At 38.3% G+C, this 25,440-nt stretch overlaps 1 protein-coding gene and 1 pseudogene across 2 annotated transcripts in view; both read right to left on the bottom strand.

The window, feature by feature from the left end:
* Positions 1-25,440, bottom strand: part of ANAPC1 (anaphase promoting complex subunit 1) — a 100,380-nt gene that overhangs the window by 16,260 nt on the left and 58,680 nt on the right. For both annotated transcript variants that reach the window (XM_060117038.1, XM_060117037.1), the window contains exons 31-45: positions 24,749-24,883; positions 24,496-24,578; positions 23,536-23,614; positions 22,754-22,828; positions 16,111-16,187; positions 15,469-15,559; positions 15,320-15,373; positions 14,248-14,441; positions 9,895-9,981; positions 6,317-6,434; positions 5,277-5,354; positions 4,847-4,914; positions 3,696-3,834; positions 1,620-1,706; positions 287-382 (exon numbers count right to left, since the gene is read on the bottom strand). In XM_060117038.1, coding sequence (XP_059973021.1) covers positions 287-382; positions 1,620-1,706; positions 3,696-3,834; positions 4,847-4,914; positions 5,277-5,354; positions 6,317-6,434; positions 9,895-9,981; positions 14,248-14,441; positions 15,320-15,373; positions 15,469-15,559; positions 16,111-16,187; positions 22,754-22,828; positions 23,536-23,614; positions 24,496-24,578; positions 24,749-24,883 — 1,461 coding nt within the window. The remainder of the gene's footprint in view (positions 1-286; positions 383-1,619; positions 1,707-3,695; positions 3,835-4,846; positions 4,915-5,276; positions 5,355-6,316; positions 6,435-9,894; positions 9,982-14,247; positions 14,442-15,319; positions 15,374-15,468; positions 15,560-16,110; positions 16,188-22,753; positions 22,829-23,535; positions 23,615-24,495; positions 24,579-24,748; positions 24,884-25,440) is intronic.
* Positions 7,881-9,439, bottom strand: LOC132502107 (proline-rich protein 14-like; annotated as a pseudogene).

Consider the following 25,440-nt stretch of genomic DNA (forward strand, 5'->3'; position numbering starts at 1 on the left):
AAGAGACATGAGAATGCTAGGGGAGAAAGGAAGGGAAAGTGCTCTTCCTCTACTCGTCAGAGGAAGAGGCCAGAAGAGGCGAACCCCCGGAGTAACCCCACTTGTCATCATGAACTCTAAGCTATACAGAGCTTTCAACTTTGATAGGGATTCCTTTTTTAAAATTCTAAAAGCAAATGAGAAACTAAAGAGATGGACATAGAGAGAATCTTACCTCACTGTTCGTATGTTATGTGAAGTACAGGATAAATCTCATCAGAATTGGAATAGGTTTTTTGAACCATACCTGATCCATTGCTATGTATGCAGGTAACATCTCCGGGGTCTCCTGGGTCACACATTCATATAGTACTGAAGAAAAGAGATCCAGAATTTCCTGTTTCTGTGGAAAGTCAGAATCTTTTTGTAGCACATCAATGTATATTCCAAAATCAATTCAAAAAACAACTGTATAGCAATTACTATGGCCCATTCTTAAGTTCTGCAGTGAATGATATAAAAGGGCAAAACAGCTAGGTCTTTATAGAATCAAAGTGCATGCAATATTAAACATCAATAAAATATAACCAAAATTAAGTCCCATGGGACAGTTAAGGCTATAAGTGCTGTGGATGAGAGGAGTGAACCAAGCTGGGTAAAACGAGCAGACAGGACATCACAGAGCTATGTCTTGGGTTGGGCTGGCAAGAAGAGGATCCAGAAAGGGCACCCAGGATCCACCACACCAAGATGCAGTAGAAACACTGAGCAGAACAGGTTAGGGGAAGCCTGCACAGCAAGCCCAGCTGGGGTTAAGGGCAGGCATGGGCTTTCACCAGAGACCTGTGGTCTTGAGTGCAGGCCCCAGCCCTCACTGGCTGTGTGATCTTGGGCACGTGACATCTCTCAGTGGCAGTATCCCCATCTGTAAACCCACAACAATAAAGTACCTACCCTCTGGGTCAGAATTCAAGGAAAAAATTACAAAGAGTACTGAGCAGAGTGTCCAATATACAGTGAAAATTCAGTAAGTAAGTGGCAGGGAGGTTATATCACTTAACTTTCAAAGCAACAATGTAAGGTAGGTTTTATTATAATCCCACTTTTAGAAATAAGGAAACTACATCTCAAAGAGGTTGAAACTTTTTCCCAAGGCTATATACACTTGCAGGCAATAGGCCATCAATCCTGGATCATCTAATTCCTACATCCAGTCCTTGCCATCTGAAATGATGGATTAAATCAAAGATCTACCAGCAAGTATCCTTTGAATCCTTAAGAGAACGGTTTTATGACCAACAAAAAGAAGGGTTACAAAATAGAAAACAAAATTAATAAAATTATGTAAAAACAAGAGAAGGGTAGTAAACATTGAAAACATGAATTAGTACAAGAATGGACATAAAGTATCACCTATCAAAACTAATGTCTTAGGAATTTTAAGTTGTTTTCTTCTATCAAGGTAGGAAGTTACTGAATTTAATAGTTTTTGACTATGAAAAACCTATACTTGCCAAACAAAAATCATCCAATGTGCCTGAGGCATGTTATCAATATCAAAGCTAGATATGGATATTTTAGGTTTTTTTGGTGGTCCACAGATAGAAACAACAAAGTCTAGCAAACCACATAATATATACCTGACCCATGTTCACAGTTGGCTTGCAGAAATATTCAGCAAATGACAGAAGTGCTGGATCAGAAGTGAATGCTGAAATCGTTTCAGGCTAAAAAATAAACAAACAAACAAGCGTAAGTGAGATAATAAAGATTTTTTTCATTACTACTCAAACTGTAATGCATGCACCTATAACCTACCTTATATTTTTCACACAGTGTTCCCACAAAACCCAAGGTAAAACTTGCTAGAGCTTCGTCAACCTGTTCTGCTGAGAAGTTTTAAGAAACTTTTTGCACAAGCTACCGTGAGCTACTGAGTTATCAAAACAGGTGCTTCTTACACAACTCACCCATAAAAGGCTTTCCCCCTCCTTCCTTACCGAACTGAAAGGCAAACTAGAAACTAGAATTGTTACAGAAAAGGTAAGGAAAAAAGAGTATCACTCTAATAAGCCACTCACAAAAAGACAAATGCTGTCATAAGGTCATTAGAGTCATCAAGGTCATAGAGAGAGAAAGCAGAATGGTGGTTGCCAGGGGCTGGGCAGAGGGGGAATGGGGAGTTAGTGTTCACGGGGACAGAGCTGCAGTTTTGCAAGATGAAAAGAGTCATGGAGATGGATGGTGGTAGTGGCAGCACATTATGAATGTACTTAGTACCAAGGAACTATACACTTACAAGGGTTAAGCCAGTAGATTTTATGTTATGTGTACTTTACCACAATAAAAAAATTGGAAGGAAGGGTGAGGAGGACTATCACTCAAGTTTCAAGACTGAAAATAGAATATGAAGGTATTACCACTTTCCACCAAGAGTTACAGCTTACTTCTGAACTCCCAGCAGGCAGGAGATGGAGATGTCTTTTAACTTTTATAAATTTGCCCCATTCAAACTCAAGTCTAAACTTATCTATTTTCTTTATAAATTGGATTACAATCTTTGAGATGGGCCCCAGTTTATAAATCAAAGCAACAGTGCTAATTCAAGTTAAACTTTGCCCCAAAATCCTTCAAAAGTATTTCATAGGGACTTCTCTGGCAGTCCAGTGGCTAAGACTTCGCCTTCCAATGCAGGGGGTGTGGGTTCAACCCCTGGTCAGGGAGCTAAGATCCCACTCACCTCCTGGCCAAGAAACCAAAACATAAAACAGAAACAATATTGTAACAAATTCAATAAAGACTTAAAAAAAAAAAAATGGTCCACACCAAAATAATCTTTAAAAAAAAAAGTATTTCAGGGCTTCCCTGGTGGCACAGTGGTTGAGAGTCCGCCTGCCGATGCAGGGGACACGGGTTCGTGCCCCAGTCCGGGAGGATCCCACATGCCGCGGAGCGGCTGGGCCCGTGAGCCATGGCCGCTGAGCCTGCACGTCCGGAGCCTGTGTTCCGCAATGGGAGAGGCCACAGCAGTGAGAGGCCCGCGTACCGCAAAAAAAAAAAAAAAAAAAAAAAAAAGTATTTCATAGAGAACCTATTGAATACTGACAAACAAAATTCACTGATGTCAACTATATCTATTTATTCCCTGGAAACTATTATAAAGGCTCAGTCATAAGAACTAATAAGTGCTACCTTGCAAAAATCTTTTATTTGGGCCATGTCTTAAGTAAATCTTAATGGATTTGAGGATTAATTATTAAGCTAAATTTTTTTTAGTGTTAAGACATATTCTGACTGTCCCTGCCACTAAATGTAAATCATCCTTAGAGTCCTGGCAGATGGCCCATATTTTATAATGGTTGTCACAGAAAACAGCCAAGAGGCCCAAGGTCATTCATCCTTTATAATATGCAATGATGAGAGAGAGCAGATCTACCTAAACGGTACCATAAATGTTATCATAGTAGTACTTTGGGTGGACTAGTGGGATTTGAGCCTATTCCCGTTCATCATTCAATTTTGGGGTTTTTTTAAAATTGAGATATAATTGACATATAACAGTTTATTAGTTTCAGGTGTACAACATAATGATTCAATATATGTATATATTGAGAAATGATCACCACAATAAATCTAGGTAACATCCATCATCACACAAAGTTATAAATATTTTTTTCTTGAGATGAGAATATCCTTCAGTTTTTACCAATTACTACCTTGAAAGCCCGAGCTTCAGAGTTCCTGTTAGCAACAGTCTGGGCCAACAGACTTTGCCACCCCATTGGATCTTCCTTGTACGAGAGCTGACCCGCTCTGAGCTTAACATATAAAACCCCGTCCTTGGAAAGAATTGACCTGAAAGAAAACAAGAATGAATTTAATATGAGGTATTACTGGCAGTTTTTGGCTGGGAATGTAGTGTTTCCCAATAATAGTATTGGGAAATAGGTGAAGTCTTAAACAAGACTTCACATGAGGTGAAGTCTTCACCACTTTCCACTAAGATATATGATGATTTAACTGTGTCTAAACTCAATCAGTCCCTACAAGAAAGTCATAATCAGGTTCTGCTTTTTCTCTGCCATCTAGATTCACGGGACCTGGTAAATAAGAAGTCATTCTGACTATCGGCTCAAGTGTGGACTTCAAAGGAGGTATTTTATCTAACACATCTTCATATTCCCTTAAATATCTATTGATTGGTTTATAGCAAAAAGAAAAGGATGCTGCAAATCTAAGACAGAACAATACAGAAAACAGCTACTATATAGTGTGGGAGAAACAGAAATGAGGACTGTACTTTAAAAGTTGTTACAAGCTTGTTAAACTTTCTGGGAATTTAAAGACTTAATTTACACACTAACTGAAGTGTAAAATTATTAACACTCTCTGTTCTTCAAGGTAATTACTTGCATATGACTATTTCTACCCAAAAGCAATCTACCATAACCTCAATTTTATGAGAGCAATATAACAAGAGAATGGTAAAGAGATACAACAGAAGATGTGGTCTGACAAACACCAACTGTTACAAAGTTCCCTTTGTAGACATATATAAATCAGCCTCATTTTCTTAAGCTAAATCTTTCATTATTGCTCCAAAAGACAATTCCATTACTGTCCCAATTTAAGTCACTTCAAGTTTCTCAATGAATTAATATAAATAGGATTTGACTTCTAAATTTAAAATTTTACTTTCTAATACAAACTGTTTCAAAGATACAGACCACTTTATTCAACACTACATACTGTCCTGGATGACATTAAAGGGTGACAAGGAGCGTTCTACATAATAATCTATAATTTATACCTTCCCATATATTTCTATTCCCTTCACAGACACATCTGAGAAATTCTATATACTTACTTCAAGTGTTGGGTTCCCTTGCTTAAATCTATGAGCAGTTCCCAGTATCGTGGGCCTTTAACTTTAATCTGCCAAGATAAATGTAAACAGTCAATCCAATGCTGGGAAAGTGATAGTTTGATAAAATGAAACCCATGCTTCTCAGAGGAAATAAAAATAAAATGGGCTAGAAAGAGATACTGAGAGGTTAACAAGCCCCATTTCCAGACGAACATGTAAGTGAACCATGTTCTCAGGCCATCTCGGCCATCAGTAAAGAGCCCCCAGTAAAGACCTTCTCTATTCCTCAGGACTATTCCTCCTGCACTGCTTTCCTATTTCTTATAAAACACTGAGAAAGCATAGGCTTTTATTTAGCTATCTTTAAACGCTATGCTGTTCTGGTTGAATTTACCCCTTGGATAAATCTCCCTATTCACATCCTACTTACCTGCTTTAAAAGGTGGAGTTCTGGAAGAAGTGTAGGAGCCATCAATTCTTCTTTGGTTTGTTCATACCACTGAGTACCCTTTACAAATGTAAAAGAAGAGTCACAGCTCACTATATAGTCAGGGAAAAGTATAAAAAGAACATCACTCTACACTTCCCCTTCCCTGCAGTTTGTAGACAGATTGTCAAAGGGCACAAAATCCTCTCTGATACTCAAGTCTGGAAGGGCTACTGTCGACAATCCTTTGCAGAGCTAGCGCCACCTTCCAGCCCTTCGAGCCCTGCACTTCACCTGCCAGCAGCACTGAAGCTCTGCACTTGCGAGGCCTCTGGGTTTCTGCATGTCGTCTCCTCTGCTGGGAACGTGCCCGGCTTAGCTGGCAAATCTCAGCCCAGACACCGTGTCTACTGTGACGGCCTTCCAACCCCGAGAGATGCTGAATGGGAGCACGTCTCCGCTCCCCCTGCATCCCACACAAACCTCCAATTATCACAAGCTATTCTTAGTGCATCTGTGCCTGACTCCCCAGTGACAGAAGTTCCTTAAGGAAAATGACTATGTCATCTCAACTTTGTACCCCAGAGCCTAGCACAGTTTTGATATATGGAAGGTACCTAACAATTTTCTGAAGGAAGGATACATGACTTGTAATCTATCTGTACATCTAAATCAAAGATTCCTCATCACATACAAAACCTTGGGCTTTAAAGCACTCTGCTAACAAATCTAAGAATCATTCTAATAGAATTCGTTTTTTACAACACTGCTATCAGCTGCGTAAAGTTAACATGGACATTTTCAAACTACAAGCTCTAAAGATAAAAGAGCAGCTGATGGTCTCTAAAATATTACACCCATAGACTACAAATGAGCCTGAACAGACTGGCAGAACGTACAAGAACTTTGGAAGCTTCAATTTTTACGAGAGTTCAACTCACTATTGTCATCTTTTAAAGGACAACGCTTTCAAAATATTTTGATTTGCAAAGATGGATGAGTGGCAATAAAATTACAAATCAACAACAGGGGGAGAGAGTTACCTTATAGGTCACTTCTAAGAGGGCATAGCAGGGCGTGTTTGTGTCCACATCCACGGGCACGAGAAGTCTTGGTTCTGCAGCCAGCACATACAGGTGCCGGAGAGCCTGGAGGTGATACCTGCTCAGAGAAAACACAGAAAGGTGGCAAAAAAAAAACAGGTGACGGCACATGAGCTGACATGTGGTCTACGAGTTAAACCAAGTCAGAGTCAAGTGATACCTTCTCAGGACAGCAATCCTAAAGGAAGATGATGAGGTTCAATTAAAAAGTAATGGAGGGGCTTCCCTGGTGGCGCAGTGGTTGAGAGTCTGCCTGCCGATGCAGGGGACACAGGTTCGTGCCCCAGTCCCGGAGGATCCCACATGCTGCGGAGCGGCTGGGCCCGTGAGCCATGGCCGCTGAGCCTGCGTGTTCGGAGCCTGTGCTCCGCAACGGGAGAGGCCACAACAGTGAGAGGCCCGCATACAGCAAAAAAAAAAAAAAAAAAAGTAATGGAGAAAAGATGTTTAAAAAAAAAGTAATGGAGAAATTCTCTTTAAAAAATTAGACACGTGACCCTTGACCCAAGAATCCTTTGAGTCTTCACAGTTAAGAGGTTTTATAGGGAAGTAAAAATTATCTAAACATGAAAATATTTAGTAATAAATTGATCACTTATAATGCTAGTTTTCAAATCCTCTTCTGCTCAACACAGGCATCTCCTTTTACCTTCTATGGGATCTACTTCTTTCTTTCTTTTTTTTTCTTAAGGTTTGGGAGGGAAAAGGGGGAAAGAAAGGATGACAGTTTTCCTCAGACAGCAAAGCTCTTCTACATATACATCCCTATACACAAATATATACACACACACCCAGAACACAGTACACCAAAAATTAATGGGTGACATTAATGGGTAACATTTTTCTTGCTGTGTGTGTGCTTTTCTGAGTTTTCAAAAAAAGTTCTTTTTAACTTTAAAATTTATATTTTAGAATTTAAACACATATAAAGCTATTACATTTTAAGATCCCATAAAAGGATAAAACAAGACTTCAAATTTACTTTTCTTTTAGTTATATCAATACCCTCCCTCTTCCCACCCAAAGCTACCCACTCCTATAAATCTACTAGAAACAAAATCAATCAAGGCCAAAAAACCTGATACATATCAGTTACATAAAGGTTCTTGTGCTTATCACCAAATTGCTTTGTTTAAAATAGCTGATACTCTGCCAACAACATGTGAGGGCAGCTCTCCCTTGTACCCTAACCAATAGCTGACTTCAACAACTCAAAAAACCCTTCCCTAAAGTGACAAATGATAGACCACCTGTCCGAGTTTTATTAATTTAACAACAGTATTCTCATGCACCACCTACCACTAAATTATGGACTTCAGATCAGGCTACTTTTATAGAACAGTCACCTTTCTGTCATTATTGTCTCTACATTACGCTGTAGTTTTAAATGATGGCTTATTGCTGCAATGAGCGCTCCCTCTCTTGATCCATCTCTGGGCAGATCACTGGGGGTGCCTTCAGTTGAGCTCACGGAGCACCCTGGATGTCACTGGGATATAAGGAGCTATTGTCTTCCCTTCCTCCACAGAGATTGGCTAGGCTTGAAACTCATAGGGAAACGGAAGTGTTGGTGTTTCTTTCTACAATCCTTTCCCATGGTCTTGGTCTTAGGGTCTGAAAGCACCTGGTCTTCTGAGGCCCTTGGCTCCTTCCTCTTGAGCTCAACTTGGGTTCTGCAGGTTCAAAGAAGGAAAAACTGGATGCAGTAGATGAGCAAGATGTGATGAGGGGAGGAGACCTCCACCCCCTCCAAGAGGGAAGACCACTTTCCAGAGTCAGGGCCAAGGGGGTGGTGGGGCTCAGGCCATCTTTCCACCACCCACAGTGCGCCGCCGAGGCCGTGGCCAGCTTAGGTGGGGTGGGCCAGGGGGTCCCGACCAGGGCAGGAGTGGCATCGGCCCAGAGAGGGCTTAGGGAGAGGTGCTGGGGGATTCTGGTCTTGAGCCCGCCACTGGCAGACAGGGGGCCGGGGACCGATAGATGCAGTGCCCTCAGTGGCCCCAGACTGCTCGGTCTCTGACATGACAATCTTCAACTCCAACTTCATGGGGGGTGATGAGGGCGAGGGGCTTTGCTGGGCATGAGGAAGATGTCAGCAAAGCCCTCCTGCTTGGAGCGAATGGAATGGAAGGCCAAGCCCCAGGGGCTGGTGGTGGGCTCTCCAGAGGGTTTGCAGACAGGGCAGATGGCTGGAATGGGGGTTACAGGTCCCTGGGCAGAGGCTTTGGCTGGTGAACCCAGCTCTTCTTGCTGGGATGATGAAGCTGGGAGTCTCACTGGCAGAGCCCTCCACTGGGGGTCTGGAGCTGGCAATGTCCTCTAGCATCACCACCTGCGTGGGCTGGGGGGCCTGGTCCACGTTTTGTGAAGGGCCCTCCTCTGGGCCAGGTGTTGCCCTTGATCGCCGCTGCAGGGTGGAAAGGGGCCAACGGACACGGCTCAAGGGCTCTCGGCATAAGTGCAGTGGGTCGGAAGGCCCGGCCTGTGGGGACCACGTGGCCTGCCTGCGTGGCGAGGCAGGTGGTTGGCTGCAGACAGAATCCTGATGTTTGCTGCGGTGCTGTGGGCTGGAGATCTCCTATTGGGGCACGAGGGGGACCCTGTGGGCAGCCACGACATCTTCCAGGACCATGGCCAGGACGTGCCGAGAGGCTTTTTCCAAGGGCAAAGAGGCCCCGAGGGGCTGCACATTCGGCCGTTTGGGGCTCCTGGCTCCCCATAATGCTCGAGCCAGGGGCTGGCGGATAAACAAAATGGGGTCTATCCATATAATGGGATATTATTCGGCCATAATGGAAAGAATTTTTTTTTCTTTTCTTTTTTTTTTCTTTGCCCTGCTGCGCAACTTGCAGGATCTTAGTTCCCCAACCAGGGATTGAACCCAAGCCCCAGCAGTGAAAGTGCTAAGTCCTAACCACTAGACTGCCAAGGAATTCCCCCCTTTTTTTTAAACATATCGAAAACTTTAACATATGCAGAGCTTTTGTATTATCAGACTGCTTCTACATGTTTGAGGTTCTACTGCTCACTTCCACTTCTAAATTGTCTAATTCTTTGCTGCATTTTGCTTTTCTGTCCCTTCTTTGTCAATTATACAAAACTTCTCAGCATTCATGTAAAAGAGAGAAAAAACAGAATTCACATTGACATTGCCGCTAAATCGACAAATTCCTCTCTCGGAACTAAACAATTTTGCCAAAACATATTCATCTTCTCTTAGCTGCTCTCTTTTGCATGATGAGTTTTTCCCTAAAGGTAACCCTGTCTGGCCTACTTCTGGGTTTAGAGCAGTTCTATTGCCTGGAGAATGGGAGAAGACTGATCAGTCATCAGATGCCCAAAGTTCTCTCCTGGCTTAATATTTTGTGAGAAAAACTTTTTAAAAGACTTACCCAGGGAGATAACGAAGTTGAAGAACAGAATAAAGCTAATTTGGGAACAAATCCATGGAGCCAAAACACAATCAACTTAGCCCCTTAGAGAACTTAAGATCACGTGAGGAAAATCACTAGACTCACCGGTTGTCAGTGCTGTGAGCTGGGAAGTGCGGGTAAAGGGCACAGAGGAGAGCGGCAATGGAAGAGTTGGATGTGCTCAAAGAGTACCTGCAAAACAGATTCCGGAGGGACAGACGCTGTTAATCATACTGTGCAAACCTTCACGGCATTCTCAAGAATCGGGAAATTCGGGTAGTGTGGCAAGGCACACTGATAAAGCTAACCCTTGATCAATACAAATGCATCAACGCTGTGAACACTTGACTTTACAGTCAGTCCTTAAGCCACTTCAACATCATCTACTATTTAAAGCAGGAGTGACTTTTCACAAATATTAAATTTTAAAACTTGAATTAGTAAGCAAAGTTTTAACCTAAAAGAGAACAGTAGTGAGGACCATGAGTGCAATTCTAGAGATTATAGATATTGAAAAAGTCAAGTGTAAAGTATGCTACCTTCTCCAGTTTTATATATACCTATTTATAGAAATATGAACTTTCTAAACATACAAGGTTTCTTTACTGGGTATCTCAAACATTTTTTCCTTTCTGTAAAGCGTAAGCATTTCCTTAGAACGCTAGACTAAATAAAACAGGCAAAAGCTACCATTAAAAATTTACAGTGAATGGATAAACAACTATTCCTTGAAAAACAAATAGTTTTTTTCCTTATCGATATGATAAACTTATTTTACAAAGGCCACATACTCTTAGTAAAGTAAAATCTTTTGAAATTTTCGTCCAATTATTTTACTGTTGCTCAAATTCAGCATGGCAAACAGGCAGATTTGTCTAAAGTTTTAGCTTTTCTTACAAATATTTTGAAATAAATATGGTTCAGAACATCACATAAAACCACTGCTGTCCCTATTCTATATACATATATCTTTTATTATACATATACACATACACACATCTCCAAATCTCTTTCCTTATCTTTTTTAATAATTAGGGTATCAAGTAAGAATTTAGCATTTATCATACACACATATATTTAATGAAGAAGAGATTTCAAAATTTAAATATGGAAATATATCTATGTTGACAAGTGCATAGACTAGGCCATTTCTGCTTTACCATAAGGTAAAGCATAAGGGTGTAACTACGCTATGAGAAATGTAAATGTTGCTACAGAGTACACATAAGCATTCAAAGATTTAAAAAGTCACTAGAAAAGCAGCAGCAGAATGGGAGAAAACCTACTCCGTATGAAAGAAGAACACGTAGGCTCATGCAATGTGTGATGACAAAAGGTGAGATCAAATAAAGGTAAAATAAATGGAGGGGCTTATTTTGAAAGGAGAGAAATTTTCAAAAATCATAAAATAAGAATTTTCATAATATTTCCTTAACCGCTCTTAATTTTAAACAATTAAAAGAAGAAACTTCTACAAAACCTGTCAAAAGGAAATGAATGCACACCTTTCTAATAATCTTTACTTTCTGTACTTCTCAAAGGGTGAGTTCCAACGTTTTAACTCAGTCTTAAGAGTGTAAAATAAACCTACTGACTTATAGGAAGTATGTCAGGTGTCCAAGGTCACATACTAAATAAATGAAAGGATACACCATACCCACAGATCGAGAGACTCAATGTTATAACAGATTTCAATTCCTCCAAACCAATGGATAGACTCAATGAAACTCCGATCAATATTCTATCATGTTATTTAGTGTGGAAAAGTCAAAAACAAATTGCACTATTTATATAAAATGCAAAGAGCCAAGAACAGAAAAATACACTTTTGAAGAAGAAATCTCAGTTTGGAGGAGTTACTCTAACTGGATATCAAAACTTATTACAAAACTACAATACTTAAGACAAGTGTGGTACTGTGCAAGTACAGAAAAACAGACAATTGAACATAACAGCCCAGAAATAAACATATGTATATGGACACTTAATTTATAACAAAAGTGGTACTACAGAATAGTGGAGAAAGGATAAACTTTTTGATACCTGTGTCAACTGGGGAAAACAACACAGAAAAATCAGTTCCAGGTCAACTTTAAATCCAAATGTGAATGGAAAAGCTAAAAAACTTCTACAAGATAAATAAGCAAATACCTTCATTTCTGGTGGATAAGAATATATTTCATCAGAAGGACAAAGAAGTACAAACCATAAAAGAAAAATATCAATAATTCTGTTCATCAAAAGACAACATTAAGGGCCTCCCTGGTGGCGCAGTGGTTGAGAGTCCGCCTGCCGATGCAGGGGATACGGGTTCGTGCCCCGATCTGGAAGGATCCCATATGCCGCGGAGCGGCTGGGCCCGTGAGCCATGGCCGCTGGGCCTGCGCATCCGGAGCCTGTGCTCCGCAACGGGAGAGGCCACAACAGTGAGAGGCCCGCATATCGCAAAAAAAAAAAAAAAAAGACAACATTAAGAGAGTTAAAAGGCAAGCCACAGAGTAGGAGAAGATAACCACAACATACAAAACTGACAAAGGTCTTGGGATCATAATGATAAGCTAATATGGAATAGTCATATTAAAAGAAACAGAAAGTAGGGACTTCCCTGATGGCGCAGTGGTTAAGAATCCACCTGCCAAGGCAGGGGACACGGGTTCGAGCCCTGGTCCAGGGAGATCCCACAGGCCGCGGAGCAACTAAGCCCGTGTGCCACAACTACTAAGCCTGCGCTCTAGAGTCCGTGAGCCACAACTAGTGAGCCCACATGCCGCAGCTACTGAAGCCCGCGCGCCTAGAGCCCGTGCTCCGCAGCAAGAGAAGCCACCTCAGCGAGAAGCCCACGCACCGCAACGGAAGAGTAGCTCCCGCTCGCCGCAAAAGCCCGCGCGCAGCAACAAAAACCCAACACAGCCAAAAATAAATAAATTAATTAATTTTTAAAAAAAGAAACAGAAAGTAGAACAGTAGTTGCCAGGGGGTGGGGGAAGGGGAAATGAAGTGTAGCTGTTTAAAGGGTATAGAGTTTCAGTTTTGAAAAATGAAAAAGTTTTGGAGATTGGTTGCACAACAATGTGAATATATCTAATACTACTGAATTGTACATCTAAAAATGGTTAAGATGGGAAATTTTATGTCATGTATATTATACCACAAATAAAATTTTTTAAATGAATAAACCAATATGCAAATGGGTAGCAAGAGATTTGGACATCAGAAGAGGAGACTTTTCAGTTGGCCATTAAAGATATAAAAAGGTGCCAAATACCATTATTCAGGAAAATGGAAATTAAAACCGCAATGAGATACTACTATGTGCCGGCTAAAATTAGGAAGGCTAACAATAACAAGTGTTGACAGGATGGGGAGCAACTGGAACTTCATATGATGCTGATGAGTATATAAAATGGTAAAACCACTCTGGTGTGCTGATGGCATTATTTACTGAAATAGAACATACATATACACCCTATGACCCAGTTCTACTCATAGATCTATACATAACAAAATCAAAAACATGTACAAGAACACTCGTAACAGTATTATTCATAACAGTCCCGAACTAGAAAACAAACATATCCGTCACTAACAGAATAGATTAATAACTGTGGTATAACCATACAGTGGAATTCAACAGCACTGAAACATGAATAAACCAATGCTACATGCAACATGGATGAATCTCAAACATAATCTTGAGCAAAAGAAATAAAGTACAAAAGGATACATAGTATATGATTTCATCTGAATTTCAAAAACAGGCAAAACCAGTCAAAGGTGTTAGAAAGCTACGTAGCAGCTATCTTTGGGCAGAAGTAAAGTAACGGTGAATTGGGAGGGACAGAGCAGGGCTGGAGATGGGTTGTCTCGGTTACATCTTGATCTACATAATATCAAACAGATTTTCATACTGTAGGTAGTTCACTGAGTCATTCTCCTATGATTTGCACACTTTTCTGGATATGTATTTTTATTCAAAACAGATCATTAAAAGCCAAGGGGGAAAAAAAAAAAAGCCAAGGAAGTCTTATAAGGGGATGAGGTGGTCAGGAATGATAGATGCTGGAAAGAGAGCAAGAAAGTTGAAAACTAAGGCAATCTCATAGGATTTGGTAACTGAAAGTGTTCATGACCATTATGAGAAAGCAATTTAGTAGAAGAGTAAAGTCATTAATGAGTGGGAACACGAGGTGATGCAATGAAGTACTGAGTACAGACTCTTCTGAGAAATGCAGTGATGCCAAGTGTGCTAGAGAGAGGATGGTCACGCTACTAAGTGGGGCATAAATTGGTGGTTAAACTATGAAAAAGCCCTTTTTAAGTGTAATAATGCCCTGAGATAAGCTAATAGCTAGTCAGAATTGAAAATTTTCTTGCATCTTCAAAACCAAAATAAGTCACTCTTTGAGATCTTGCTCATGAGATCTTTTCACTGAGGAAAAAATATATATATTCATTTACCTTCCTCCTCCCAAAAACAGAAGTCCAAGGGCCATGTGATGGGCTAAGTGGAAACCATAGTTCATTTCACCACCTGTTTTCATGTGCAAGAAGCGACAAAGCTGCAAAACCTTCAGGTTCCCTGAGCCAGCCATCACCATGGCGAGGGACAGCAGCACCACACTCAGGCAAGTCTCCAGGTTGTAAGGACCTGTCTGGAGACGCAGAAGATGACAGACTATAACCACTGTGCTCCCTTTTCTTTATTATCAAAACTAAAGTGGCCAGCATTAGACTACAAATGTTCACAATTTTTAAAAAATCTGAAAAAACAAATATTTTCCCTGATTATGAAATTTAAGTTCCATGTTGAAAATTCAGAAAATAAAGTATCAAAAGGAAGTAACAATCACTTGGAATACTAACAGCTGTAAACATTTTGGCTTTCTTTTTCTCCCAATCTTTCCCTGTATCTATTTTGCTTTTAATGAAACTGAGATATTACTATACACAGTATTTTTAAGCTTTTTAATCTATTTTATTATGAGCAATCTTCACTCATAAAAAGTTCTTACAGAACATGATTTTGATAGCTCCTCTATATAACAGTGTAGATACACCACAGTCCATTTTTTGGCTACTTTTAGATTTTTTGATGTTTCCAATTTTCTAATATAAATAATGTTGATTAAATGTGCTGTTGTTTTTTTAACCAGGAAATAAAATCTTGCAGTCTTACTATCATCAGAGCAGCAATCCTCAAAAGCAACTGCATTTTTACTAAGTACTAATTTTTTCAAAAAGCAGTTACCATGATTCAGTACTGAGCATGGCACAAGGTATGACAATCCATGAAGGTTATGGCTTTTCTTATTTATTTTCTTGTCACAAGAATTAGATATCTTCAAGCATAGTCACATTCTCACCTAATATCCCAGAACTAAAATACAAAGATAAGCCAAAGCTTCAAATTTCCCATTCTAAATTCAAAAACCGTGCATATATTTGGCAACACATAAGTAATAAAAGTTATCAGTGAATTTTCTTCAAGTTTAATTTTATTCCCAAGGAAAATCATCATAAAAAGACTTACTACAGAAGCATTAGGTGCAGACAAATAAGTCATAAAATCTTTTGCAAATTTATGCTGGAAAAACAAAAGAAAAAATTTAAGGTTAAAAGAAGCATACTAAGACTCTGTAAAAAAGAAAACAGAACACAGTAAATGAAGATACTTCTTACCAAACAGTTAAATGCTGATAAGTTTTCTGAGCCAGCAAATCGAAAACCCAGAGACAAACAAGCTCCTGCAATTATGTAGACATGTGCCTGCCTGAAAACAGATCACAAGAAATTTAAATACTGTCCTTGTCTTGCTTTAAAATTCATTATTACTATTATTTGGGGATACAAATAATAAATATTCCTCTTCTCTAAATTATCAATAGTTTATATTCTTCCGGGAATGCTCAACTGTGCCTCTACTCAATCAACTGGACAGATTTCCATCCGGTTTTCTTCAGTGGAAGCACCATGCGGCTCTTGCTGATAAAGTCGGCCTCTTGCCTGCACTGTTTCATATGCAGCAAAAGAAGATAATTTTTAACAATCACTGCCAATTTTTTTTAATGGAAAGGATAAAAGAGGAATGAATATGTACAAGTTAAAACTCAGACACCGCTTTTTGAGGGTAAGAACTCTATACTTCAGAGAGCCAAACGAAAAACAAACTTGTGAACATCTGGTAAATAATGGTTAGAAACATGGGGGATTCAGAATCACTACTCAGATCAAGAACAGGATTACTCCTACACAGTATATTCCAATTCATTTATCTGACAGATGCTAAAGTAGCTGATTTCTATTACATGTTTTAGGACTTACGACAAAGTTTCCAAATTCAAATCCTCTGAACACGGCAATTCGATTTCACTGAGAGAGATACTATTTTCTCTTATAATCTGTCAAGACAGAAGGCAAGAATACTTGGATGTTAACATTCAAGTTACAAGTATTTAATAATTTGAAGAGTAACATATTGCTTATGGCCATATTTATATAAAATAAGCTTTACCAAACCATCTCACTCAAAGGCCTATATTTTAATCACATTGAATGCAATCCAATTTCAAATCTAAGATGGGCCAAATAACTGAATAGGACTGAACGAATATAAACTGGAGGACTTAAGTATATTCTGAATCAATAACAGAGTAATAATGTTTCATGCAAGTGAACTGATATGCAAAGATGATGGCCACAGAGCAGAGCTGGGGCAGGAGTGAGGGGAAGCAGCAGGGAAAGTGGGAAAAAGCAGTTGCAGTGAAACTCTAATAACCAGAGACATATACGTCTTACTCATGAATGTTTCTAGTATTAAGCCTACCGACCTACCAAAGGTGAGGTTAGTCACCAGATTAATTACACAAGCTAAACTAAACTGTCAATAGGTTAATCTGTAACTAACGTTTAGAAACACATCCCTTTCCTTTTAGTATAAGTGTGAACAAGAATTTATTTTTTTTAAATATAGATAATATCTAACTTTAACAACCAAGAACTGATTTGATTCTCTTCACTTAAACACAAATAAAAAAGATAAAGCTATATATTCTCTAAACTTATGAATGCAGGTACACAGATGTAAAACTCTGATGATTTATTCCTATAATTCTTCTTAGAAGACTGTTCAGGGGAGTAATATTTCAGCATGCTTTCCATAATAAATCAGTAAGTATTCAGAAGTCGCTTATGACACAATCTTCCTATATACTGAATATCACCGATCAAAAAACTTGAAATACCTTTTCTCTTTGATAATCTCAATGAGGTAAGCAACTATGTTGGTTGTGTAATATAGGCTGATAACTACTTCCATCTTTCTTCCTTCCTCTTGTCTTTATTTTCAATTTTGGATGTATTTACTCAGAAATTGAGCGACATTCTGAAAAACTGATATAACTCCAAAGTGAGTAATTAATATATTCATGGATAACCTGATTATAACGTTCATATAAATTAGCAATATCATACAGGAATGGAATATTTCTATTTTGACAGCAGACATATACAAGCTCCTTTTTGTCTTCAAAAGAGCATGTAGCCTGGAGCTTGAAGGCCTAGGTTCTAAGCCCAGAAGGGCCACACACTAGCCCTGGGACCACATCTGTAAAAATGAGCAGAAATAAACTTCCTACCTTCTAGGTGTCTCTGAGAATTAGAGGACTTAAGCGACTCAAAGCTCTTAAAATTAATGCTTGGCACATATGCTTTCCAAGTGTTAGCTCCATTATTATCATTAGTAGAGATCTGTACCATTGCTATCACAAGACCACACTTGATCATAACCACTTTAAAACATCACTAAAAACTTGGGTTATAAATAACTGTGGGGGGACTTCCCTGATGGCACAGTGGTTAAGAATCCGCCTGCCAATGCAGGGGACACAGGTTCGAGCCCTGGTCCGGGAAGATCCCACATGCCGCGGAGCAACGAAGCTCGTGCACCACAACTACTGAGCCTGCGTGCCACAACTACTGAAGCCTGTGAGCCTAGACCCGTGCTCCACCACAAGAGAAGCCACAGCAATGAGAAGCCTGTGCGCTGCAACGAGAAGGGGGGGATAGGGAGGGTGGGAGGGAGATGCAAGAGGGAGGAGATATCGGGATGTATGTATATGTACAGCTAATTCACTTTGTTATACAGCAGAAACTAACACACCATTGTAAAGCAATTCTACTCCAATAAAGACATTAAAAAAAGAGTAGCCCCCCACTCGCCACAACTAGAGAAAGCCCATGCGCAGCAATGAAGACCCAATGCAGCCAAAAAAATTTTTTTAATAAATAAATTTATATATAAAAGAAGAAAGCATGCAGTCCAATTATGTCATAAAATAATCCTGTTTTCAATAAATACACAACTGTGGGGGTGGGGAGCACACTTCAACCCAGTCCTTGTAACCTTTTCCATGGTCTCCTAAAGTTTAAAAAATAGCAAGAAGTATAAGGAGTAATCAAAGGGAAACATGTAATCACTTAAAGGCAGGTTGAGGCACACAGGAAATGAACAAGAAAAGACCACCAAACTGCCCTGTCTTGTACAGAGTCTTATACAGAAACCTCAAGCTCTGAAGTCCTAACAGCTAGTTTCAGTTTTGCCCCACCTCTTACTAGCTGGATGGTTTTGGACCAGTCCGTCCTCTTTCAGTGTAACAGTGATATACTGAGCTCTAGCTACTGTGCACGAGTCGCTAGGAATGAAAGATGGAAAAGACACGGTAGCTGGCCTTGAGAAGTTCATGGTCTAAGAGATACACAAATAGATAATCTAAAGTAGTACATCGTTCCCACCCATACAATGGGGGCAATACTTGAACAATTTATAGCATGACACCGCAAAAAAGAAAAACATTAGGCTGTAGAGGAAAGCTTTTTATGAAGGAAAAAGTGCTATGAAGATGCTAGTTATTGTATTTGACACATGCCTTAAATTCAAACAAATAAGCAGTTTACAAAGTGACCTTTTTAATCCCACCTTTGATGCTAAGTTGCTCCCTACAAGGGACCCTGCTACAGAATCAATGAGATGAGTGGGTGAGAACTAGGAGAAAGTGGAGTGACAGGCAATATCAACCAACAGAACTGTGAACTTATTATATGTCCTACTGTGTATCCCTGATGTAATAAAAACCAAATTTAAAATTATTAAGTCTGAAGTAAAATAAATATCAGAGAGATAACTTTGTATTAAAAGTCCAAGAGACTTCCCTGGTGGTCCAGTGGTTAAGACTCCATGCTCCCAATGCAGGGGGCCCGGGTTCAATCCCTGGTCAGGGAACTAGATCCCGCATGTCGCAACTAAGAGCCCACATGCCACAACTAAGTGCCCATATGCCGCAAGTAAGAGACCACATGCCACAACTAAAGATTCCATATGCTGCAACGAAGATTCCACGTTCCACAACTAAGACCCAGCACAGCCAAATAAATAAATAAATATTAAAAAAAAAAAAAAAGTCCAGGGCTTCCCTGGTGGCGCAGTGGTTGACAGTCCGCCTGCCGATGCAGGGGACACGGGTTCATGCCCCGGTCCGGGAGGATCCCACATGCCGCGGAGCGCCTGGGCCCATGAGCCATGGCCGCTGAGCCTGTGCGTCTGGAGCCTGTGCTCCGCAACGGGAGAGGCCACAACAGTGAGAGGCCCGCGTACCTCAAAAAAAAAAAAAAAAAAAAAGTCCAAAGACTACATTTCCACAAAAGTTTAAAGAAAGAACTGACATGAATTTTCACCTTCCATTTGAGAATACATTTACTTGTGTACATGTTTAACTTCACTTTATAAATAAAATTTAGTAAAATAAAGTTTTCTCGAAGGCAGTCTACATGTCAGATGCATCTTAAATGCAGCATACAATTTAATATGGTGTCCTGCATTTGCAAAGGTTCAACAAACATATGCTGAATGAAGAAAAAGTATGTTTTCATCCTACAGTGTACATTTATTTTCCAAAAGGAACTGATATCTCTGACATCTAAATTTGCTGGGAGTTAAATGTCTGCCTGACCCATGAACCATGTGTGATCAGGGCAGACTCAGCCTCCAGAGGATAAAAGAACTGAACTAAAATTAGAACTGGCAGACAAGAGACAGGGTTTGACATCTGATTACAAGTAAATTAACTGCCTGCTTTAAAACAAAATGTATTTGTGTGTGTGTGTGTGTGTGTGAGTGTGTACACAAATACACACACAGAGATATGTATGTATGTACATATGTATAAACACTCTTTAGAGGAATACAACAGAAACTCAAAGACAACATGCACAATGTCCCAGATACAAATCAAAATTACTTAACATAAGAACAAGAAATGCAACATATTCTCAGGAGAAAAGACCATGGAAAACAATCCTGAAATGACCACACTGTTGGCATTAGAGGAGAAGGATTTTAAAGCAGCTCTTCTAACTAGAAGGACAGTATGCCCATAATGAGTGAAAACACAGAAAATCTCATCAAAAAAAGTAGAAATTATTAAAAAAAAAAAGGAAAAACAACTAAAAAGTACAGTAAATGTAATTTTAAAATTCACTTCATGTACTTAATAGGAAAATAAAATGCCTGAAGAGTGAATGAACAGAAAGATAAATCAATAGAAACTTGCAATCTGTAGAAAAGACAGAAAAAGAATAAAAGACCAGTCATCTCATATATACACTACCAAACGTAAAACAGATAGCTAGTGGGAAGCAGCCGCATAGCACAGGGAGATCAGCTCGGTGGTTTGTGACCACCTAGAGGGGTGGGATAGGGAGGGTGGGAAGGAGGGAGACACAAAAGGGAAGAGATATGGAGATATATGTATATGTATAACTGATTCACTTTGTTATAAAGCAGAAACTAACACACCATTGTAAAGCAGTTATACTCCAATAAAGATGTTAAAAAAAAAAAAAAAAAGACCAGTCATCTAATTTTTGACAAAGGAGGCACAGGAATACAATAAAGAGAAGGTGTTTTTAACAAACAGTGTTGGCACAACTAAGTATCTATATTTTTTAAAATGAAAACCTTAACCCTTATCCTCGTACCATAAACGAAATTACTTTGAGATGAATTACGTAATTATACATAAAAGCTAAAACATCAGGGCTTTTAGAAAAAAATAAATCTTCAGGCTAGGCAAATATTTTTTCCATAGGACACAAAAAACAACCATAAAATTGAAAGTTGATAAATTAGACATTATCACATTTTTAAAATTTTCTACTCATCAAAAATAGTACTAAAAAAATGAATGGGCAAGTCAGATTAGGAGGGATATTTGCAAAACATTTATCTGACAAAGGATAGGTTTCCAGAATATATAAAAAATTCTAGCATCTCAGTAATAAAAAGATAAACAATACAAAATTTTTTTTAATGGGCAAAAGATATAAATAGACATTTCATTAAAAAAAGATATATGAAGAAGCAATAAGCAAATGAAAACGTTCTCAACATGCAAATTGAAACTACAATAAGTTATCATTACATATTGACCAGCAGAGCTAAAATTAAAAAGACTAACACCACCAAATACTTGCAAGATGTGCCGCAGCTGCAGGACATGCAACAGCCAGCATTCTCATACACTGTTGGTCCAAGAGTAAAATGGTGCAACGTCTTTGGAAAAACGTTTACCAGTCCTTATAAAACTAAACATACTCTAAAGCTACTCTATGCCTCAGTAATTCCAATCCTAAGTATTTACTCAAGAGAAACTAAAACATAAATCCACATGTATATTTGCATAAGAATATTTACGGTACCAAAACCTGGAACGAGCCCAGGCATCCAACAAAAGAGAATGAAAAAAAAAACTGTGGTTTATTCATACAATGGGATACTACTTAACAATAAAAAGTTTGAACTACTCATATACTCAATGGTGTCTCAAAATCCTGCTGAGTGAAAGAAGTCTTAAACAAAAGGGTATACATTGTGATTCCATTAATATAAAGTTCTATATCGGGCAAAGTAATATATTTTGGAGAAAAAAATCAGAAAATTGGTTGTCTTGGGGATGGGGAGTGAGTGCACAGACTGAGTAGGAAGGGAACTTGTGGCCATTTTGATAAAGGTTTGTTTCCATGAACTTATACATTAGTTGAATTGTATCAAATAGTATAATTAAAATTTGTGCAGTTCATCATATACAAATTTTACCTTAAAAGGAAAAGAAAAGAGGTAAATACTGAACTCTAGTTAATAATACACATGCTGAAGTACTTAGGGAAAAGTGTATGACTATCTGTAACTAACTTTGAAATTCATCAAAAAAATAATGGGTTGGATAGAGGAAGAGATAAATGGATAGATATGTGATTAAACAAGTTTATACAGTAAAATATTAATTGTAGAATCTAATTGGTTGTATGGGTGTTTGTATAAAGTTCTTTCAGCCTTTATTTTGAACTTTTCTTATTAAAACATTGGAGGGAGCACTCTAGCATTCTAAAGGATAAACAGATTTATTTTCTAAATAAAAAGGTACCGAGGACATGGACAGTTAATTAAAGGGCAATATTTAGTTACAATACTTACAATATTTGATTTGGAGTTTTTACAAAAGAGTCTGCTTATTTTTAATTATTTGGCTTATTGCATAAATATGCCATAAAGTAATTAAAACAACTTCTTACATACAAGATAAAAAATTGTCACAAAGTATAACAGTATTTTGGATAAATGTATCCTTATTTAGGATAAAAATGTCAAAAATACTTTTTTAGAGTTCTTTGATACATTTAATTTTTAAAAATCAGCATTTCTAGTGCTCTGTAACCGAAAAAGGAAGGCTGTGGTCTGTGCTCAGCATACAATCTTAAAATAACAGTTCCTACGTTTTCAAGAAATATAGTAATCATAACCAGCACTATTGCCTTCAAAAGAAAAAGTGTTTTATAGGGTTTTAGAAAATCCCACAGGAAATCATAATTTTATGTGATTAAAGATATAATAATATTTATTATACATACGTACTTGAGGAACGTTGCTATCAACCCACTTGGAATTTGGTAAAATATCATCCCACAAAATCAGGCATCGAGCAAGTGTCTTAAAAAATGCAATACAGAAAAATTAATTACAGCAGGCAAAGTTCATAGATTTTGTAACAATGATAATACTGTTAACAGAACAATTTGAGAATTAGTTCCCAACTGATGAAAAATTTGAAAAACAAAGTATATAGTATCAACCTAAGCCACTCATTAAAATAAACTGAAGATTTACATTTATCTCAAAAAAATCTCAAATTGATTTGATCATCACTGAAGTTTAGAGGAGTTGGAGAGAAGTTTTTAAAACCTGCTCCATAGAAGAAAAATCATAAAGAAAAGAATCATACCTAGATCTGTCTATATAATTTAAAGCCTTTCATATGCTAAAAGCATAAACATTGTAGAAAAGGGAAAATGTGAATCAAATTTATGTCAGTTACTGTAACTAATTATACCCTTAATAGTATTATTTCATTCTTAATAATAATGAAAGAACGTAAAATAAAGTAGTAATGAAGCCCCAGTGTCTTGTTACTTATTAGGAAGTTTTGAATAATAACGTGACAAGTTAAAATGTCACTCCAAGTATTATATATCAAGGTGATTGTCTTTCCTGGCAATTCCTACAGTTATATTTGGGAAATTTCAAAAGAACACTACCAATTATATATACACATGATGGATTAACAGTAAAGCTCCCTGGTGGAGATATTTTATAGACTCCTCATGTTAACAGAAATTAAAAATTGCCAAGTACCATACCCTAAGTAAGAGAAATTCTGGCTTCACAAAGTCCAGCAAATACATCGTGTCGGGAGCTCGGAGCCAATCTGCAATGGATCTGTTGGTGGTGGATACCAGGAAGCGTTATTGCTCAAGAAGAGAATAAGATCATCAAGACCACAAGACAGATTTCAAGAATTTTCTTTCCACTCCAACCACTGTCCTACTTTTTCCCATAGTACTTCACGTCCTCCAACGTAATACTTAGTATGTATGTATTTCTTACTATAAGTTTCCTAAGGGCAGATATTTTTAGCTTTCTTTTGTTAAATGAAACATCTCCAGTGCCAAGAAAGCAATGTCATATACTTTCATCCAAAAAGTAGATGATTAAACCTGTTTTTAACAACTTTGTTAATTTTGCAAACATTCACTTTGTCTAAAAAAGGAATTTACAACATTGAAAAATTTCTTTAATCTTAGAATGTTTTCTAAATTAAAAGACTTAAAACCCAACTTACTCTTCTATACAAAATGTAAAAGAATAAACACCAAACATCTACTTTCAAGTGTCAGCACTAATTACGGGGCTTGGGGAGGCAGAAGGAATAGCTATTAGGAAAGCTCTCGAACTAAGCAGAAACCATTTTTATGAATGGTAACCAAGAATATAATAATGCTAAGTATTTCTGATTTACCCAGGCCTCATAACAAGCAAAATTAATGAAAAGGAATTTAGACATTGTTTGATTGTCAGTGACATCAACTATAAAATAAAAGTGAATAGAAACTGACAACTGTATTATCAAATATCATTAAAATAACCAAATGTATTATTTCTAGATAAAACTCTATATAACTTGTAGTATCTGAGAGCACTAAAATCAGGCTCATCTAGCACAGGAGAGGTAAACACAGTAAGATAATTTAGTTTTACTGCTGAGGTCAGAAAGGGAGTCACATGGTCATTGCAAGGGATGGGGTGAGGAGATGCGGTACCTGTTATTGGTTTTTAAGTAGATCATGGCCAAAGCGAGAGTGGCACCTGGACAAGTTACATCCACATTTATGGTATCTCCTTCCTATCAAAAGAAAAGTTTGTGTAAAAGAGCTCTGAATTATTACAAAATTCTTCTGAATACTAACCTATGCTTAAAATTAACATATTTACACATGTTGGTATGAAAACTACTATTTTCAAATTAACTTCTTAGCTTCCAGAAGTTTGATCTGTTGCTTGATTTGGACTTACTTTGATTTGATAACTTGGAGATTTATGTTTCTCCCTGTGCATCCCTGCTTGAAAGCGCCTATGGCCTCCAACCATGTACTGGTAAAGCTGCTCGGGCACATTGAGATCAGACATACCTATCAAATTACTGCCATGCTGTAAACGAAGTAACAGACAAGGGAAAGGAAATTTTACAGAATAAGATCCATGACACATACCCATAACAAAGAAAACAATAAACTAACTTCAAAGCCAGCCTTCTGGGTTTTTTATCCATTAAAATCTCATAACTCAGTCTGTTAATAATTCACATTAGGGCTTCCCTGGTGGCGCAGTGGTTGAGAGTCTGCCTGCTAATGCAGGGGACATGGGTTCGAGCCTTGGTCCGGGAAGATCCCACATGCCACGGAGCGGCTAAGCCCGTCAGCCACGACTGCTGAGCCTGCGCGTCTGGAGCCTGTGCTCCGCAACAAGAGAGGCCACGATAGTGAGAGGCCCGCGCACTGCGATGAAGAGTGGCCCCCACTTGCCACAACTAGAGAAAGCCCTCGCACAGAAATGAAGACCCAACACAGCCCCAAATAAATAAATTAATTTAAAAAAAATAATAATAATTCACATTAAAAATTATAATACATACACAGGCAAGTTAATACTTTCATCTCATAAAATACATAAAGGCTTCAAAATACAGTTAACTGCATTAACAGTTA

Source organism: Mesoplodon densirostris, chromosome 14 (genome assembly GCF_025265405.1).
Source record: "Mesoplodon densirostris isolate mMesDen1 chromosome 14, mMesDen1 primary haplotype, whole genome shotgun sequence".
Taxonomy (NCBI): Eukaryota; Metazoa; Chordata; class Mammalia; order Artiodactyla; family Ziphiidae; genus Mesoplodon; species Mesoplodon densirostris.